The sequence below is a fragment of the Dermacentor silvarum genome, chromosome 2, assembly GCF_013339745.2.
Source record: "Dermacentor silvarum isolate Dsil-2018 chromosome 2, BIME_Dsil_1.4, whole genome shotgun sequence".
Classification (NCBI taxonomy): domain Eukaryota; kingdom Metazoa; phylum Arthropoda; class Arachnida; order Ixodida; family Ixodidae; genus Dermacentor; species Dermacentor silvarum.
Genome location: NC_051155.1, coordinates 46424726 through 46439112, shown reverse-complemented (window position 1 = coordinate 46439112; position 14387 = coordinate 46424726). Strand labels below are relative to the sequence as shown.

The 14387-nt window shown below is 44.1% G+C and overlaps 1 protein-coding gene across 3 annotated transcripts in view; it reads right to left on the bottom strand.

The window, feature by feature from the left end:
- Positions 1 to 14387, bottom strand: part of LOC119439998 (uncharacterized) — an 82949-nt gene that overhangs the window by 20862 nt on the left and 47700 nt on the right. The window contains exons 1-3 of one of the 3 annotated variants that reach the window (XM_049661308.1): positions 9028 to 9098; positions 5515 to 5618; positions 4045 to 4184 (exon numbers count right to left, since the gene is read on the bottom strand). In XM_049661308.1, coding sequence (XP_049517265.1) covers positions 4045 to 4184; positions 5515 to 5618; positions 9028 to 9049 — 266 coding nt within the window. In that variant the 5' untranslated portion in view covers positions 9050 to 9098. Of the gene's footprint in view, positions 1 to 4044; positions 4185 to 5514; positions 5619 to 9027; positions 9099 to 14387 lie in introns of those variants that run through there. The other 2 variants (XM_049661307.1, XM_049661310.1) reach the window with 2 other exon arrangements.

Genomic DNA, 14387 nt, shown 5'->3' with positions numbered 1-14387 from the left:
TCGGTCTATCACGATAAATGAAAGATCGCGTTCTCACCGGTTCAACACTACTTTTAAGCGCCTGAACAATCAGAAAAAAAAAAACGAATACTTTAACCAAGTCTTCAGGTTGTTTTTCGTCCTGGGAGAAATATAATGAATCCGCTACACAATACAACTGATTAAAATCACAAAGAAAAAGTAATTTATTTTCTACTACCACTACAAACATGTTGGAATCTAACCCGTGGCGCTATTGGAAAACGATAAATCCGTTAATAATAGCTCTATTTCACTTTGTGATAATTCTGGCTCATCCATTTCTGACTTAGATGTTCCTCATGCCTTGAACCTTGCATTTTGTTTCATGTTCACAAAATAATATACCAATGAACTTCCAAATTTCCCATTTTCGATTTTCCACCAATGGAAGGTATTGATTTTAGGCCAGGCATCGTTAAGGTGATGCATGCCTTGAAGGCATTAAGGTCAAATCATGTCTTGAAGTGCTCATCATCCTGTGGGATAGACGGAATCAGTGCCAAAGTGTTAAAAAAAAGAAGGCAGATCCCACGCTCTGTGGCAATCGATGTTATGCGAAGCTGTGTGCGGGGATCCAAGTAAACGAAACGACCATGAGAGCACCAAGACATAGGCGGCTGTTTCATGACCTACATGACACGCATGTCATGACATACTATCATTGTTGTCCGAACACATTTCAGTGGCGTTTGAGTGTAAATTTTTTTTCGCATAGTCATTGTCATTTTTGCTGAGTCATGTTCATGACTATGACCTCTACCATCACCCGTAAGTGTTTCCTTCACTTAGTACCCAGATCCGAAGCCATTTGAGTGGTTCTTCAGTGTTAATCTCTTTTCGATGAGTCATTGTCAGTTTTCCTGAGTCATGCTCACGACTACGGCTTCTACCATCATCCTTTAGTGTTTACTTAGTACCCATGTCTCAACCCATTCCAGTTGCACAATGTTAACGAAAGGACCATGAGAGCACCAGGACGTAGGCAGCTATTTCATGACCTACATGACACGCATGTCATGACATTCATGTCATGACCTATTATTTATGTTCGTCATACACTCTTGTCATACTATGCCAATTTTTGTACATACCAAGTTAATGGAACGACCATAAGAGCACCAGGACGTAGGCGGCTAGATAGATAGATAGATAGATACTTTCAAAGCGACAAATGCTCCCGAAGGAATGCTTCACATATAAAATACGAAGATGTGTGTAGTTCGATCCGTTTTGTCATATTTAAACAATCACTTGACACAGCCACAGCTCCACATGACTGGAATATAGGGAAGGTCACTCCAGTCTTCAAGAGAGGTGCTCGTGGTCGTCCCAGGTAACTTTCCGGTCCATTTAACTCACCAACGTATGCTCCAAAATCAAGGAATACGTGATCTACTCTCATGTTGCGAACTTCCTAAATTCAATGAAGTTTTTTCACCCTAATCAACATGGGTTCCGGAGAGCTGACTCATGCGAATCGCAGTTAGCGTTATTTATTCAGGATATTCATTTAAACTGTAACATTCCAACAGACGGCCTGTTCTTATATATCGAAAACACTTTCGATAAGGTTCCACACTCACGTCTTTTGCTAAAGCTATCACGCCTTAACATTCGTCCCCTTGTTTTTAGCTAGATCCAGTCATACCGAAAGCAGTTCGTATATTGTAACAACCATACTTCTGCCGTTTCCTCCGTTCTGTCTGGTGTACCTCAGGGCATTGTTCTTGGGCCACTCCTATTCTTAATCTACATTAATGACTTGCCATTTCCCAGAACATCTGTAGTACGTTTTTTCGCTGATGATTGTGTCTTTTACCGCCCTGTCAATAATCTCGCTGGCGTCTGTTTCGCCAAGGAGGATCTCTCATATGAGAGGCTGGTGTGCACATGGCTCATGTCCCTGAGCACTAGTAAGACTGCACACATTTCATTCCATCGTCGGCCTGATTAAATTCACCCTGCATACAAGATTAATAACTGTACTGCATCTACCACCGACTCCTACAAGTACTTAGGCATTCACCTCTCCACAAATTTGTCTTGGTCAAATCATGTAACCCACCTAATCAATTCCCCTGAGAAAATTCTTGGTTATCCTCGCCGCAATTTCTTCATGGCGCAGCCTTCCGTAAAATCAGTTGCCTATAAAACACTGGTACGACCAAAACTCGAATATATATACATGCGTTATCTTTGACCCCAACCAATCCAATCTCACTAAAGCTATCGAATCCATTCATAACCGTGCTGCTAGATTCTGCTAGATTTATCGCCTCTTGTTTCTCCTCGTCGCATCTCTCGCCTCTGCCTCTATCAGTTTTTCCCCCATTCCATATCACGTGAAAGCCAGCTAATCCAGCTGACTCACCATGTTCGTCGAACAGGCCATCCGAACTCGTTCATCCCGCCACAAGCCCGTACCACTACGTTTCTGTAGTCATTCTTTGTCCGAGCTGCCCGAGGCGGGAGTTAATTGCCTTCCGATACAACCTGCACTCATCCGCCATTCAGCGCGCTTTAGATGTGCCATGAAGTGTTTTTACTCATCTTTGTAATGTCATCATCATTCCCGCCTTTTACGTGCCCACCCCGCATGCAATGTCATATTCGGACCCTTGAGGTATCAACAAAAAAAAAAGAAAGAAAATGTTTTTTTTTTGTGGAAGTGTGAATATATATATATATATATCATAAGAAGCCAACAAACAATGATACCAAGGACAACATAGGGAAATTACACACACACACACACACACACACACACGCACACACACACACACACACACACACACACACACACACACACACACACACACACACACACACACACACACACACACACACACACACACACACACACACACACACACACACACACACACACACACACACACACACACACACACACACACAACACACACACACACACACACACACACACACACACACACAACACACACACACATATATATATATATATATATATATATATATATATCACTTTGAGCGTGTGGAAAGAAAAGGTTCTGTGGGCTAGTTGCTTAGAGGCTGCTAGCGCTTGCACCAATAGCTCCCATAGTGTATAAGGCTTTGAACTTTTTTTTTTAGGTTTTCGATGTGTGTTTCGTCTTAGATCTATTTGTACGGGATGACCGATCTTATTTCTCAAATGGAAGTACATTGCACACTTTTCACATTGACTCGCGGTAGGGTAGCCAATATTTTGGTGTTATCATGTGAAAAATATTTTCGGCCAATACTTGAGCTCTCAAAACATCGAGAAGCTATGCTTGTTGCCCTTGATTAGCTCATAGTTCTTATAGGATGCACAGTGATCGTTAAGACATTCCCGTTTGTATTACGATAACAGAGCGGAACTTTCATGACTGGAAGACACCTTCGTGTGGTTTGTGGAACCCATTGAACAGTATAATAGACATTGTCTTCATTGTTTTTCATGATAACTCAGAAACGATTGCATCATTGATCTCAGATTTCAAGCCAGATGCATTCGGAGCTCTATGCAAGTGATTTAGGCATAATCCTGCCATAGACATTTATGAAAATTGACACCAGTTTGATATGGACTGTTTCGTCGTCGCGGACAGCAGAATGTACCCGTTGACTGCGTTTTGAATACCACTAGTTCACACACACAAAAAATCTGGCGTATTCCATCAACATGCCGGCCTATATCGCAGGATGTTGCACCTTCATATCTGTGCTTAGGCAAGAAATGATAGTTCTTACGCCAATAAACATGGAGGAGCCCGGCTACTTCCACTACATAGATATGGTGTCTTCAGCCCGTACCTGTCAGCCCCTAACATAAAGTACTTTTTCACGTTTGTAACCTGCCAGTTGGTAAAAATAACTGACTTGAAAAATCATTATGCTTCTAAGCTGTTTGCGGGTTTGAGGATGATCTAGCACAGTCCTCATGCTCCTTTAACAGGAAATACAGAAACATGTACTCGCTAACGCAGACGATGTTGAAATGCAATTGCGAAAGCAACATACCGAACCGTCGGAAAAAGAGCTGCATACGTCGCTGATTGTGTCTCATGGTCAATCTCCGTGCGTTCGGCTGTCCAGCAGTTAAACAAGGTGTCGTTGTCCGAGTCTATGATAGCCACAGCATTCGGGAAACTCTGAAATACCTGACACAACACAGGCACAAAGAACGTTATAAGTTATAGGCTTTATATACGTAAAAAGTACCAGTGCAAACAATCTGTTCAGTGGGCATTGGTTACTCATTATTATTATTATCTCATTCAGCTTACTGTAGGCTTGGGGCCTTTTAGTGTTCCCTGGCAGCCCGACTTCCATCAGCTCAGGGAGCACGCGAGGCACGCGGGAGGAGAACGAAGCCAGCTCTGGTGCGGTGTGACCACAACACAAGCACTGCGTTCTCCATTCCTCCTCGGATGCCATGCTTTGCCTCGGAAGCCCTCAATAAACTTGAGACGGTGTATTCAACCTAGTAGTCTCCACCAAAAGAGATGGAGAGGGACGTAACATAGAAATGTACACACCAGTGGGGATGTTTAAACGTTACGTCCCCCGTTTTTCGACCTTGCTCGACGATCATGAATACGACACGCCCAAATTTCAGCTCTACAAGATTAACAAAAATAGTAGCAGCTTCTGTAGTAAAGCTAAATAACATACAAATAAAGATAGCTTCTACCTATGCGCCATTGCCCGAGGTGAATAAGTAGCTCAGCTCTATGAGGACATCGAATTAGCAGCAGGATAGTTCAAAACGCGGTAAAGTTTAGACATGGGCGAATTCTACAAGAATGTGGTGAAACACAGACTGAAGAATAGCCAGTTGGCAAGTACGATATCGACTCTAAAATAGTAGAGGATACTTTTTGGTCAAATTCATCATCATCATCATCATCATCATCATCATCATCATCATTGCTCTTCTTTCTCGTCCCTCTTCTACAGCGCCGAATAGCAGGCCAGGACAAGCTATATCTCAGGACGAAATTGTTGTCTTTCTGGAAATCAATTACCAACTCACTGGTTAGCTATAATGGTCTTAATAATGATTAATGGTCTTACAGTTATCTAGAATGTATATAAGTCATATTCGCAAAGTTTCACCCCGAAAACTTTGCTGACTCTTACGACTATACTTAAGTACGACGCGAACACCCGAGTACATCCGGAGTGGTACGTCGGCAAAGTTTCCATTTACCCGAGTGATTTACCCGAGGACGGAACAAAGAGTTGGGTGAACGCTATAGCTGCTGACCCTCTGAAGAAAAAATTTGGAACTGCTGCTTTGCAAGGCTCAGCCGCGACCTTATGGTGATGCCTTCTGCTTGATTCTACATGCCACTCTTATCATCCACTATTCACGGCCGGCTGATTCTGTTGATGACGTGGGTGGGGCGTTGCATTGGTCACTGACGAAGCGCGAAAAATATTAGCGCCAGAAAAGGCGTCGCTACAAAATCGCGGCCTGCTGTTCACCTTGAAGCTGTCCGCCGCATTGTAGTACAGCTTCCTTGGGCCCCCCGGAGCAGCCAACTTGCAGAAAACTGCTGCAGAGTAGCACAGGACAAGTACGGCGGTCACTGCGGGAGATATAATCAACGACAGCTCGCTAAGCTGGAAGCTGAAGTGGGTGGTATCTTGATTTTACAGCTGGAAACTAGACAAACAGAACACAAAACTAGCCCCATACAAAGCTGATTTCCAACTGGTCCTTTATAGTAAAAAGCAAGAGATAGCAATGGTCAGTGTTACCGTAGGTCACCTGAACCATTTTACTTCGGTACCTGCTTTGTAAATTTTTATTGCAGTTTAGTTAAACACGCGTAATCAGTAAACAAACCTGGAACCGAAAACCCTCTTTCTTGCGTCTTTGGCGCAACAATACCTCGGAGCATCAAGTGCGTGCATTACTTCACGTAAATTGGTATAGCTTAAAAAAGTATTTATGCTTCTTGTTTTTTACACGTCTCTTGCTACACTGGGTACCTGTCTGCAACCGGTTATATTCCTGCTTTTTAGCCTGGTGTAAAAATCCAGCTTTGACGATGTACTATGCATAACTATAACTTTCCGCAGCAAAGTATTTTCGGAATAAATTGGTGCTTATTGCTTTTTTGTGCTGTGCAGTCTCGAGTTGTAATAACGTGCGCCTTAACACAATGTAGAATAAAAATTCAGGGTTGCGTACTTCAAGGCTAGAGATGCAATTTATTGCAGCACCGAACTTCGGGTGCTGATTTCATCTCCATTGAAGTGAAAATATTTTGCGGGTGTTATAGAATGAAAAAAAAAAACGAAACAAGTAAAGATATTGTCTCGTACTTGCCTTATAGTGCGTAAATCTGGGTTATGAGTATCATCTGTGCAGATGACACCAGGTCACTTATTTTAAGTGTAGCTGAGGATTTCTCAAGACGTGAAATAAGGACGCGAAAAATTAGTGCACGAGGCCTTCTATGTAATTTTTCAGTGATGACGCACGAAAAAGAGACGCTGGAGAACCCGCAGCGTACGCGTTGCGAGATACTCGGGAGTTTCAGCTTTTCTGGGTATGTGTTTATTTCTGTTAGTTGCTTTTTTTTTGGGGGGGGGGGATATATGGTTAACTAAGCTTCGTACTCTGAAATGTGAATGTTTGACTGTTCATCCTCCTCTTCAATACTGGAGTGACATTCACTACGTAGAACAGCAAAATGTTTGAGAAACAGTATATGTATAGCAAGGGTAAAACACCGCAGGCTGATATGACTTCGTTAATAATAAGGAGGTGACAGACGCACAGATGGGTGTCTTGGCCTCTTTCGAGTTGTGTATTTCGTTAAAATTGACACAAGATACCAAAACGACGCCTTACTAACATGCAGCTGCGGAAACATTTTCGTGGTGTGGAATGTAAATGTAGCAGCAACTAAATGAACAGCACCAAACAGGAAAAAAAAATTATTCACCAGTACATGCCAATATGAAAGCTGATACACCCGAGACGGCGAACCTGTATAGGAAAGTTTTCACGCATTTCGAAAGTACTAGGGGTCTGTTTGCTAGCTCACGGCCTCGCTCGAACGAAATAGTAAATGCTGCTGCGTTCGAGAGCGGCCGTGGCTGGCTGTTATTAGTGACGGAACTCCTGCTGGTCGAAAGAGCTGGTCAAGCCGATACGGCGCATATAAAATAAGGATCCAGCCCCTATACTTAACTGCTCAATAAGTACGCTTTCTCTCTCTCTCTATCTCACGGCGGCGGCGTTGCAGCATCACGACGTCGGCTTTTGCGGTCGCAGCCTTACAACCTCCTGGCCGACCTCTAAGGCGGATTCGGTGGACGTGAGAAAAAAAATTACGGGTCACTGGTTAAAAAAAAAATACGCGCATACAGGTCGTTGCATATGGTTGCCTAGGTAAATTTTGTTCTATAATCACTGATGATTATGGTTCAAAGCGGACTCGGAGGTCCGACACACATTGCATTGAGTTATCGATCACACCGTCGCACGCCGCCGCATGAAAATCGCTGCAGAATTCGCCTTGATAGCTTCACCTAAAAAAAGAGAAAAAAAGTAAGTAAGCAGAGCTTTAAAAGCGCCTAATGTGTGTAGTTCCATGGTTCTGTTGCGCTGTGGCATGCACGAAATTATTTTCTACTAACTTCGGGAGTCAGCGTGCGTGCTAGACAAGAGAAAAAAGCCAAGAGAAAAAAAATGAAATAGAAGAAGTGCGAAGAACAGCGCTTATGATGATTATTATTTTTTAACGCAGGTTGGGCTCACGGATTTGGACGCCTCGACAACGAGCTGTCGCACAGAGACACTAAGAACGCCGAAGACCGCGGCGTTGTCCATAAGTCAGCGTTTGTGTGGTGCTTTGGATACAAGCATGCCCAATATGGCACTGAGAAGGACTTGAAACTTTTCTAGTTATTTATCATTATTGTGAACGGGCTTCGGAGAACAGTTTCGTAGACGCAGCGCGCTACGCCGACGGACTTCGCTGCGGTTAGCGTAGACCATGAAAGTAATGTAACGAACGCAATCTCGATTCGGACGACGTCCTCTGAGATCGCAGAGCAGGCTGCAATAGCGATACATGGCCCTATTGGACAACGAGAGGACATCAATCTACAATAACTCGAGATCAGCCGGCCAGACATTTTCCAAAGGAACCATATCCGAGCTGGCCCTAGGGATATTAGGAAGCAAGCAGATCAAGTCACACACAGTGATCTGGTTTCCAGCCCACATAGGACAGATCGAGGGTGCCCCGCCCAACCTCAATAAGTCGGCACACAATGCTGTGCGAGGGATTATCAACCGCGTAGCTATGAGTACCAGGCAGCGTGACGTTGAGAGTATATTGACAATCGGGACTCTCCTTCCTCGTACAACGAAATTACAAACATTTTTGCTTGGCTCGGAGGATCTACCTCGTCCCACATTGTAAACTCAATAGACCTCAGGCTTTAACACTAAGGCTTCTGCAGACGGGGGCATACCCAAACTCTCTACTTCTTCACAAAATGCACCCCGAAATTCAGACAACAAATGCATGTGCACTATGCAATGACTTAGCGAGCTTACTTCACATGCTCTGGCGGTGTACCGCGTTACGCGGCGATGAAAGCAACACTTCGTCACGTTGGGATGCGGTTCTACGCAGCCTCAACCTCGAAGAACAGTTATGGGCTGTCCAATGGGCCCGCGACTACGGCGGAGAGGCTCGGCCTCTCTGTCCCAACGGTCGAGCGGCCGGCTGCGCGCTAGCGCGCGCCCTAAAGGACCCCAATAAAGTTCGTCATCCATCCATCCATCGTCATCAGCAGCAGCAACCTATTTTTATGTCCACTGCAGGAAGAAGGCCTCTCCCAGCGATCTCCGATTGCCCCTGTCTTGCGCTAGCTGATTCCAACTTGCACATGCAAATTTCCATAGTCTCCCCCTCCTCCTCTCCCGCTCGAAGGTAATCTTTGGGTAAGCCGGAAGAATGATCAACTCACAGTAGAAGTGGTTCGCTTCCATTTCCGGTAGCCTTGGTCGCTTACCCGTGAGCCTCGTCTGTCTAAGCGGGTCTGCGCGGTGAAGCCGGTCTCTCCATTTTATGGAGTCCGGACTGAATTTCCATAAACGCCGGTCTGCCTTTTCGAGACGGGATGTGTCAGTGTTCCGTTTTTTGTTCGCATGTGAAATCGTGCGAGGGAAGTGCGGTGACACCTCGGTTTATCACGTCTGAGCTGCCGAATCGAAAGCGGAGACGTTCGCGAACGAGAGACATCCGATATGCCTGTCCGCAACAGATTAGCGTTTCCGATGTGGCTAAAGGTAGTTCGAAAGGATGTTTCACACCTTTTCCCCTGCTCACGGCCGTGGGACCGGTCTGTTTGACAGCTGTTTGCGCAATTCGTTTCTGAGGTGGTGATAAACGACGATGTGGGAAAGTGGGGGTGGATTTGTCTGCCGGCTTAGATCACTTTTCCTGTCTGGCGAAACTCGTCCCGCAGCTGCAGCCACAACAACCACTGCAATCCTGAGGAGAACGCTGCTGGTTTTTATTCACAGAAAATTGCTTCATTTGTTAAGTTGGTTTTCCTCGTGGCTGTAAAAGTGCGTTTATTTAGCGCTTTTAAGCTCCTAACTCATTCTACAGCTTTCTTTTCTGGCCAATACTAGCATAAAGGTACGATTTGTAAAGATACGATTTGTTTCGTTTGTTTCTTGTCTGTTTTCACATATGCCACTTGATATCTTCATGGTTATGTTGCTGTTCAGCAGTACTGGTTGAAATTTATCCCGCCATTACAGTTAATGTCGTGCGTCTTTAATGCCTTATGACAGTTAAAGTAATGAATAAAATGAGGGTGGATAGTTGCAGGAACAAATAGTAATTCACAGAGCAGAAATTTATATTGTGATAATCTGCTGACGGAACAATTGAGCAGTCATAACAATAGGCAACGAACAAACTTGCCTGTCTCGTCACATTAAAGCGCAGATACGCCAACATATTGATTGTTGCTGTTTATAGGAATATTAAGCAGCCAGAACCATACCTAGAAGAATTCTTTAAAAGACGTAATGAGGATGTTTTCATGCACAAGGCATCAATGTTTGACGCGTACTTTATTTAAAGCATTTATTGTAATATAAGTGAAATTTATTGTAGGAATTATAAATTTTATGTATTAATTATTACAGAAACATTGCATAGAATTGCCTGAAGCACTCTGTGGGAAAATATTGACACACGTATAGAACGTCCGCAAAGGTGCAGCCCGGTTTTGCAAACTACATACTTCGCCACGGAATGGGCATTTATACAACTTCTATGCGGCCCCGTACTTTCTACAAGTGATCACTAATATCGTGGCAAAGTGTGGCTTCATTGAATTCATGTTTGACTCTCTCACGTGTAGCCCAACCACCCGTTTGAAACGAACAGCCTTTTCATCTAGCCGCTCTGTGCTGCGTGACTATCACCTACAGAAGTACAGCCATAGAGCTTCGAGATATACATTACACAAAGCTCCATTCCCCGCGTCAAACTTTTCGGAGGCGCTATCGCAAATACAGATATACAAATCTCCCTTGCGCTGTATACAAGTTGCTGGTTAGGCGTTGCTGGTATTGCTCAAGAAAGTGGGTGGGAAAACAGCACCGCGGTAGCTCAGTTGGTCAGAGTATTGCGCGCGTAGTGCGAAGACGTGAGTTCGTATGCCATCTGCGGCCTGTCGTTTTTTTTATCGACTTTCAAGTCCCTTTGATCGTTGTTACAAGTAAAAAAAAAATAAACATTTAATTTATTTCTTTACTTATTTTACCCTCAGGGCGTACAACGCATTATAGAGGAGGAACTATAATCACACATACAAGAAAAAAAAAAGCAAGATAACGCATGAGAAGAAAACGAAAAAATAAACAATCGTGTCATAAAATAAGTTCTGCGCGCCACTGCAATTATGAAAAAGAAAAAAAAAACGTTCTGGGATTTTACGTGCCAAAACCACGATAATGTTATGAGGCACGGTGACTTCGGAAATCTTGATCACCTGGGGATCTTTAACATGCATCCAATGCACGGGGCATGGGCATTTTTGCATTTCGCCCCCATTGAAATGCAGCCGTTGTGGCCGGGATTTGATCCCGCGATCTCGTGCTCATCAGTCCAACGCTATAGACGATGAGCCGCCACGGCGGACAACACAAATATTGGTTTAGATGTACAAACAAATAAAAAGAAAACGAAAGAATACATAAACTGAGCACATATGAGCATAGAAGAAAAATTGTTGTTATGCCGGCAAGTGAACGGCGGAAACGAGCAGCGTCTATAATGCTGACTAACGGGGGGAGGAAGGTGGTTCCAGTCGTGGCATGTTTTAGGAAAGGAGGACTGGAAATAAGTGACAGTTTGATGACGCTGGATATTCACCCTGAGCACGTGGTCAAGAAGCGGTGAAATGAAGAGAGCTGGTCTGTTCCAATGTGCATTCAATACGTGATTATTGTGATACATTTTATGAAAGAGACAAAGGCGCGACAGCTTTCGTCTAGTAGCGAGGAGAGGAAGATTTAGACATCATTTCATGCTGGTTACACTAGCAGTACGAGCAACTCTCCACCACTTCATGCTTATTGATTAGTGTAACGTAACTGGGATCACACACAGATGACGCGTATTTCAGGTTAGGGTGAATATAAATGATGTACGGTACCCTATTTGCATTCCTATGTGTCATTTTTAGTTGTCTTCAGTGTGCACACACACACACACACACACACACACACACACACACACACACACACACACACACACACACACACGCACGCACACGCACACGCACACGCACACACACACACACACACACACACACACACACACACACACACACACACACACACACACACACACACACGCACGCACGCGCACGCACACACACACACACACACACACACACACACACACACACACACACACACACACACACACACACACACACACACACACACACACACACGGCCGCACATTTCAGATGAAATGTGCGGCCCCGCTGTTTTTTTATCAAATGGGGGCCGTGGGGTAATTTTTTTTATCAAAGGCTTTCGTAAAACTCACTTACGGCCAGTATAGTTCCCCTATCAGGAGGAACGGCACATTTGCCGACTGGACGTAAATGCACTAGGGCAACGCGTATAAGCGAATTCAAAAACAAGGGAACCCCAACTCGGAGACCTTTAAATTGTTAACGCTACAGTTCTTTGGGCACCTATAAAATGCACATTGATAACCTGGTGAGCGTATATATATATACTGCATCCCTTGAAAAAGGTCGGTCCACCGACCGAAACTGTTGGGAAAATAATAAACCTAAGTTAACCGCGAAGTTGTGCTTCTGATTTTCCTAAATACGCTTGGCCCATTGAAAAATCCAGTTACTACTATATATATATATATATATATATATATATATATATATATATATATATATATATGGCGCTTATATAGCCCTTGTGCAACGCAGCGCCCCTAGCGGTCTCCATGCAAACCAGAGTTACGGACAACGGACAACGAGGGACAAGGCTCGACCCTAAGGTGCTTCGCCCCTAAAACATTGACAGTTTCGAGTGAAGGACTAAGCAATGCCAGTGATAGCAAGATTTAGCATTGCACTTAGACTCCTCGGATGGCCCCTAAATTAACGCGGGTGTGGTATGCTGACTCGATGCAGCACGCGAGGCTGCTGGGAACAGCGCCTTGGCAGCCGCCAGGCATCTTACAACACTGGCGATCTGTCTGCCATGGAAACAGGTGTCGAACGTCCATATATTGCTACTGCAATAAAATTGCTGCAAATCTATTCGATTGAATGTTTTCCGTAATAATGAGATGAAGTATTCCAATAAAATGGCTGCGTCAAAACACTATACTGCCAGAATATTTAAAGAAGACATTGTTATCAGTACATCACCTTTATTTCTTTATTTCAGTAAGGAACAATAAAGTTCAGTGTAGCCCACGGCCGTTGTCACTCACACAGAAGCCCCGTTTTCGGTTTCTATTTGAGCTTTTAACGAGGGAACATTTGCACCCGGCCGAGCATCCACTTGAAAAGCCGTGTGAGTCAACTGTACAACTCTAGGAAGATGTAAAAGAACATCATTGTTAGCATTTGTAGACAGTCTGAACTGGAATAACAACTGGGCTAATGTTCATATAGAATATAAAACATAATAATATGTCATAAAGTGAGGCAATCTGCCAGAGCACTTCTGTGGTTGGTTCTGTCCCAAGCAGGCGGCACTTTTGCAATTTGGATATCATGCGGATCACAGGTACCATGGGATTGAATGCTATTCTAAGCATTTTATAGGTAGCTGGCTGTCGGTGATCGCTTGGGCTTATGCAAACTGTTTCTAGACGGGCTAACGCATTTTTGCAAAGCGAGCTATTATGTTGCTGACACGCGCGTACGTCTGACAGCAGCAGCAATACGACGACGCCGACAATGATGGTATCATGGCTACGGCACGGCCGACTGACTTTTTTTTTCTCTCCGGCGATATAACCTTACAAACTAGACCGATCCCGAAGGCGGTACAATGTAATAGAGCGTCTACGATAGCGTCAGCGGTTACGAGGACTGAGGAAAGTTGGCGGATCCAGATGGCATAGCAGTCTTATACACAGCTTCTCGAAGTGCTGATTCCCACGAAGAAAGAATGGGGGAAAGTAGTACATCTTCGTTTTTTTTTCAAGGAAATCCGTCGATAGGCAATGTGACCCACGCGAAAGATAGCAGTATGTCTTTGGCCCAATGAAAACTTGTGCGCAGACAAGTGCACTCGCTCGTGGTATGCGACGTGACTCGTGCACCAGTCGTATGGAAGAGAGGTACAGTTGGCGGGAGACCAAAAATGTTAATGCAAGGAATATGATGTTATCTACGTGAAGCAAATAATTAAGTAATATGCCACTGACGGTGATGTGTACAATCTATCCCGTGCAACGTGCTATTTCATGCAATGTTTATGTTGATCCACAGCAAAGGTCACAGCATAAACAGGCCATTACGCAACATTTTCGAGCAAGAATTACGCATTGCATGTTAAAGCGTACGCGTACCACAGCATGCCTGCAAAATGTGAGTGCGTTAGGTGGGGTAGAAAATTTGTATTCGAATTTTTTTTTGTATATCGCATTTGAACCGTACATCAGTCTGACAACACCGAGTGCTCGAGAAATGAATTTGCAACCCTGGAAACTGGAAACGGCTCATTCGGACTAACAAGAGCCAATCTCCAAGGCCATTTGTTTACTGAAAACACAGGAAGTAATTGCGGGAGGTTAACACATATATGGCCA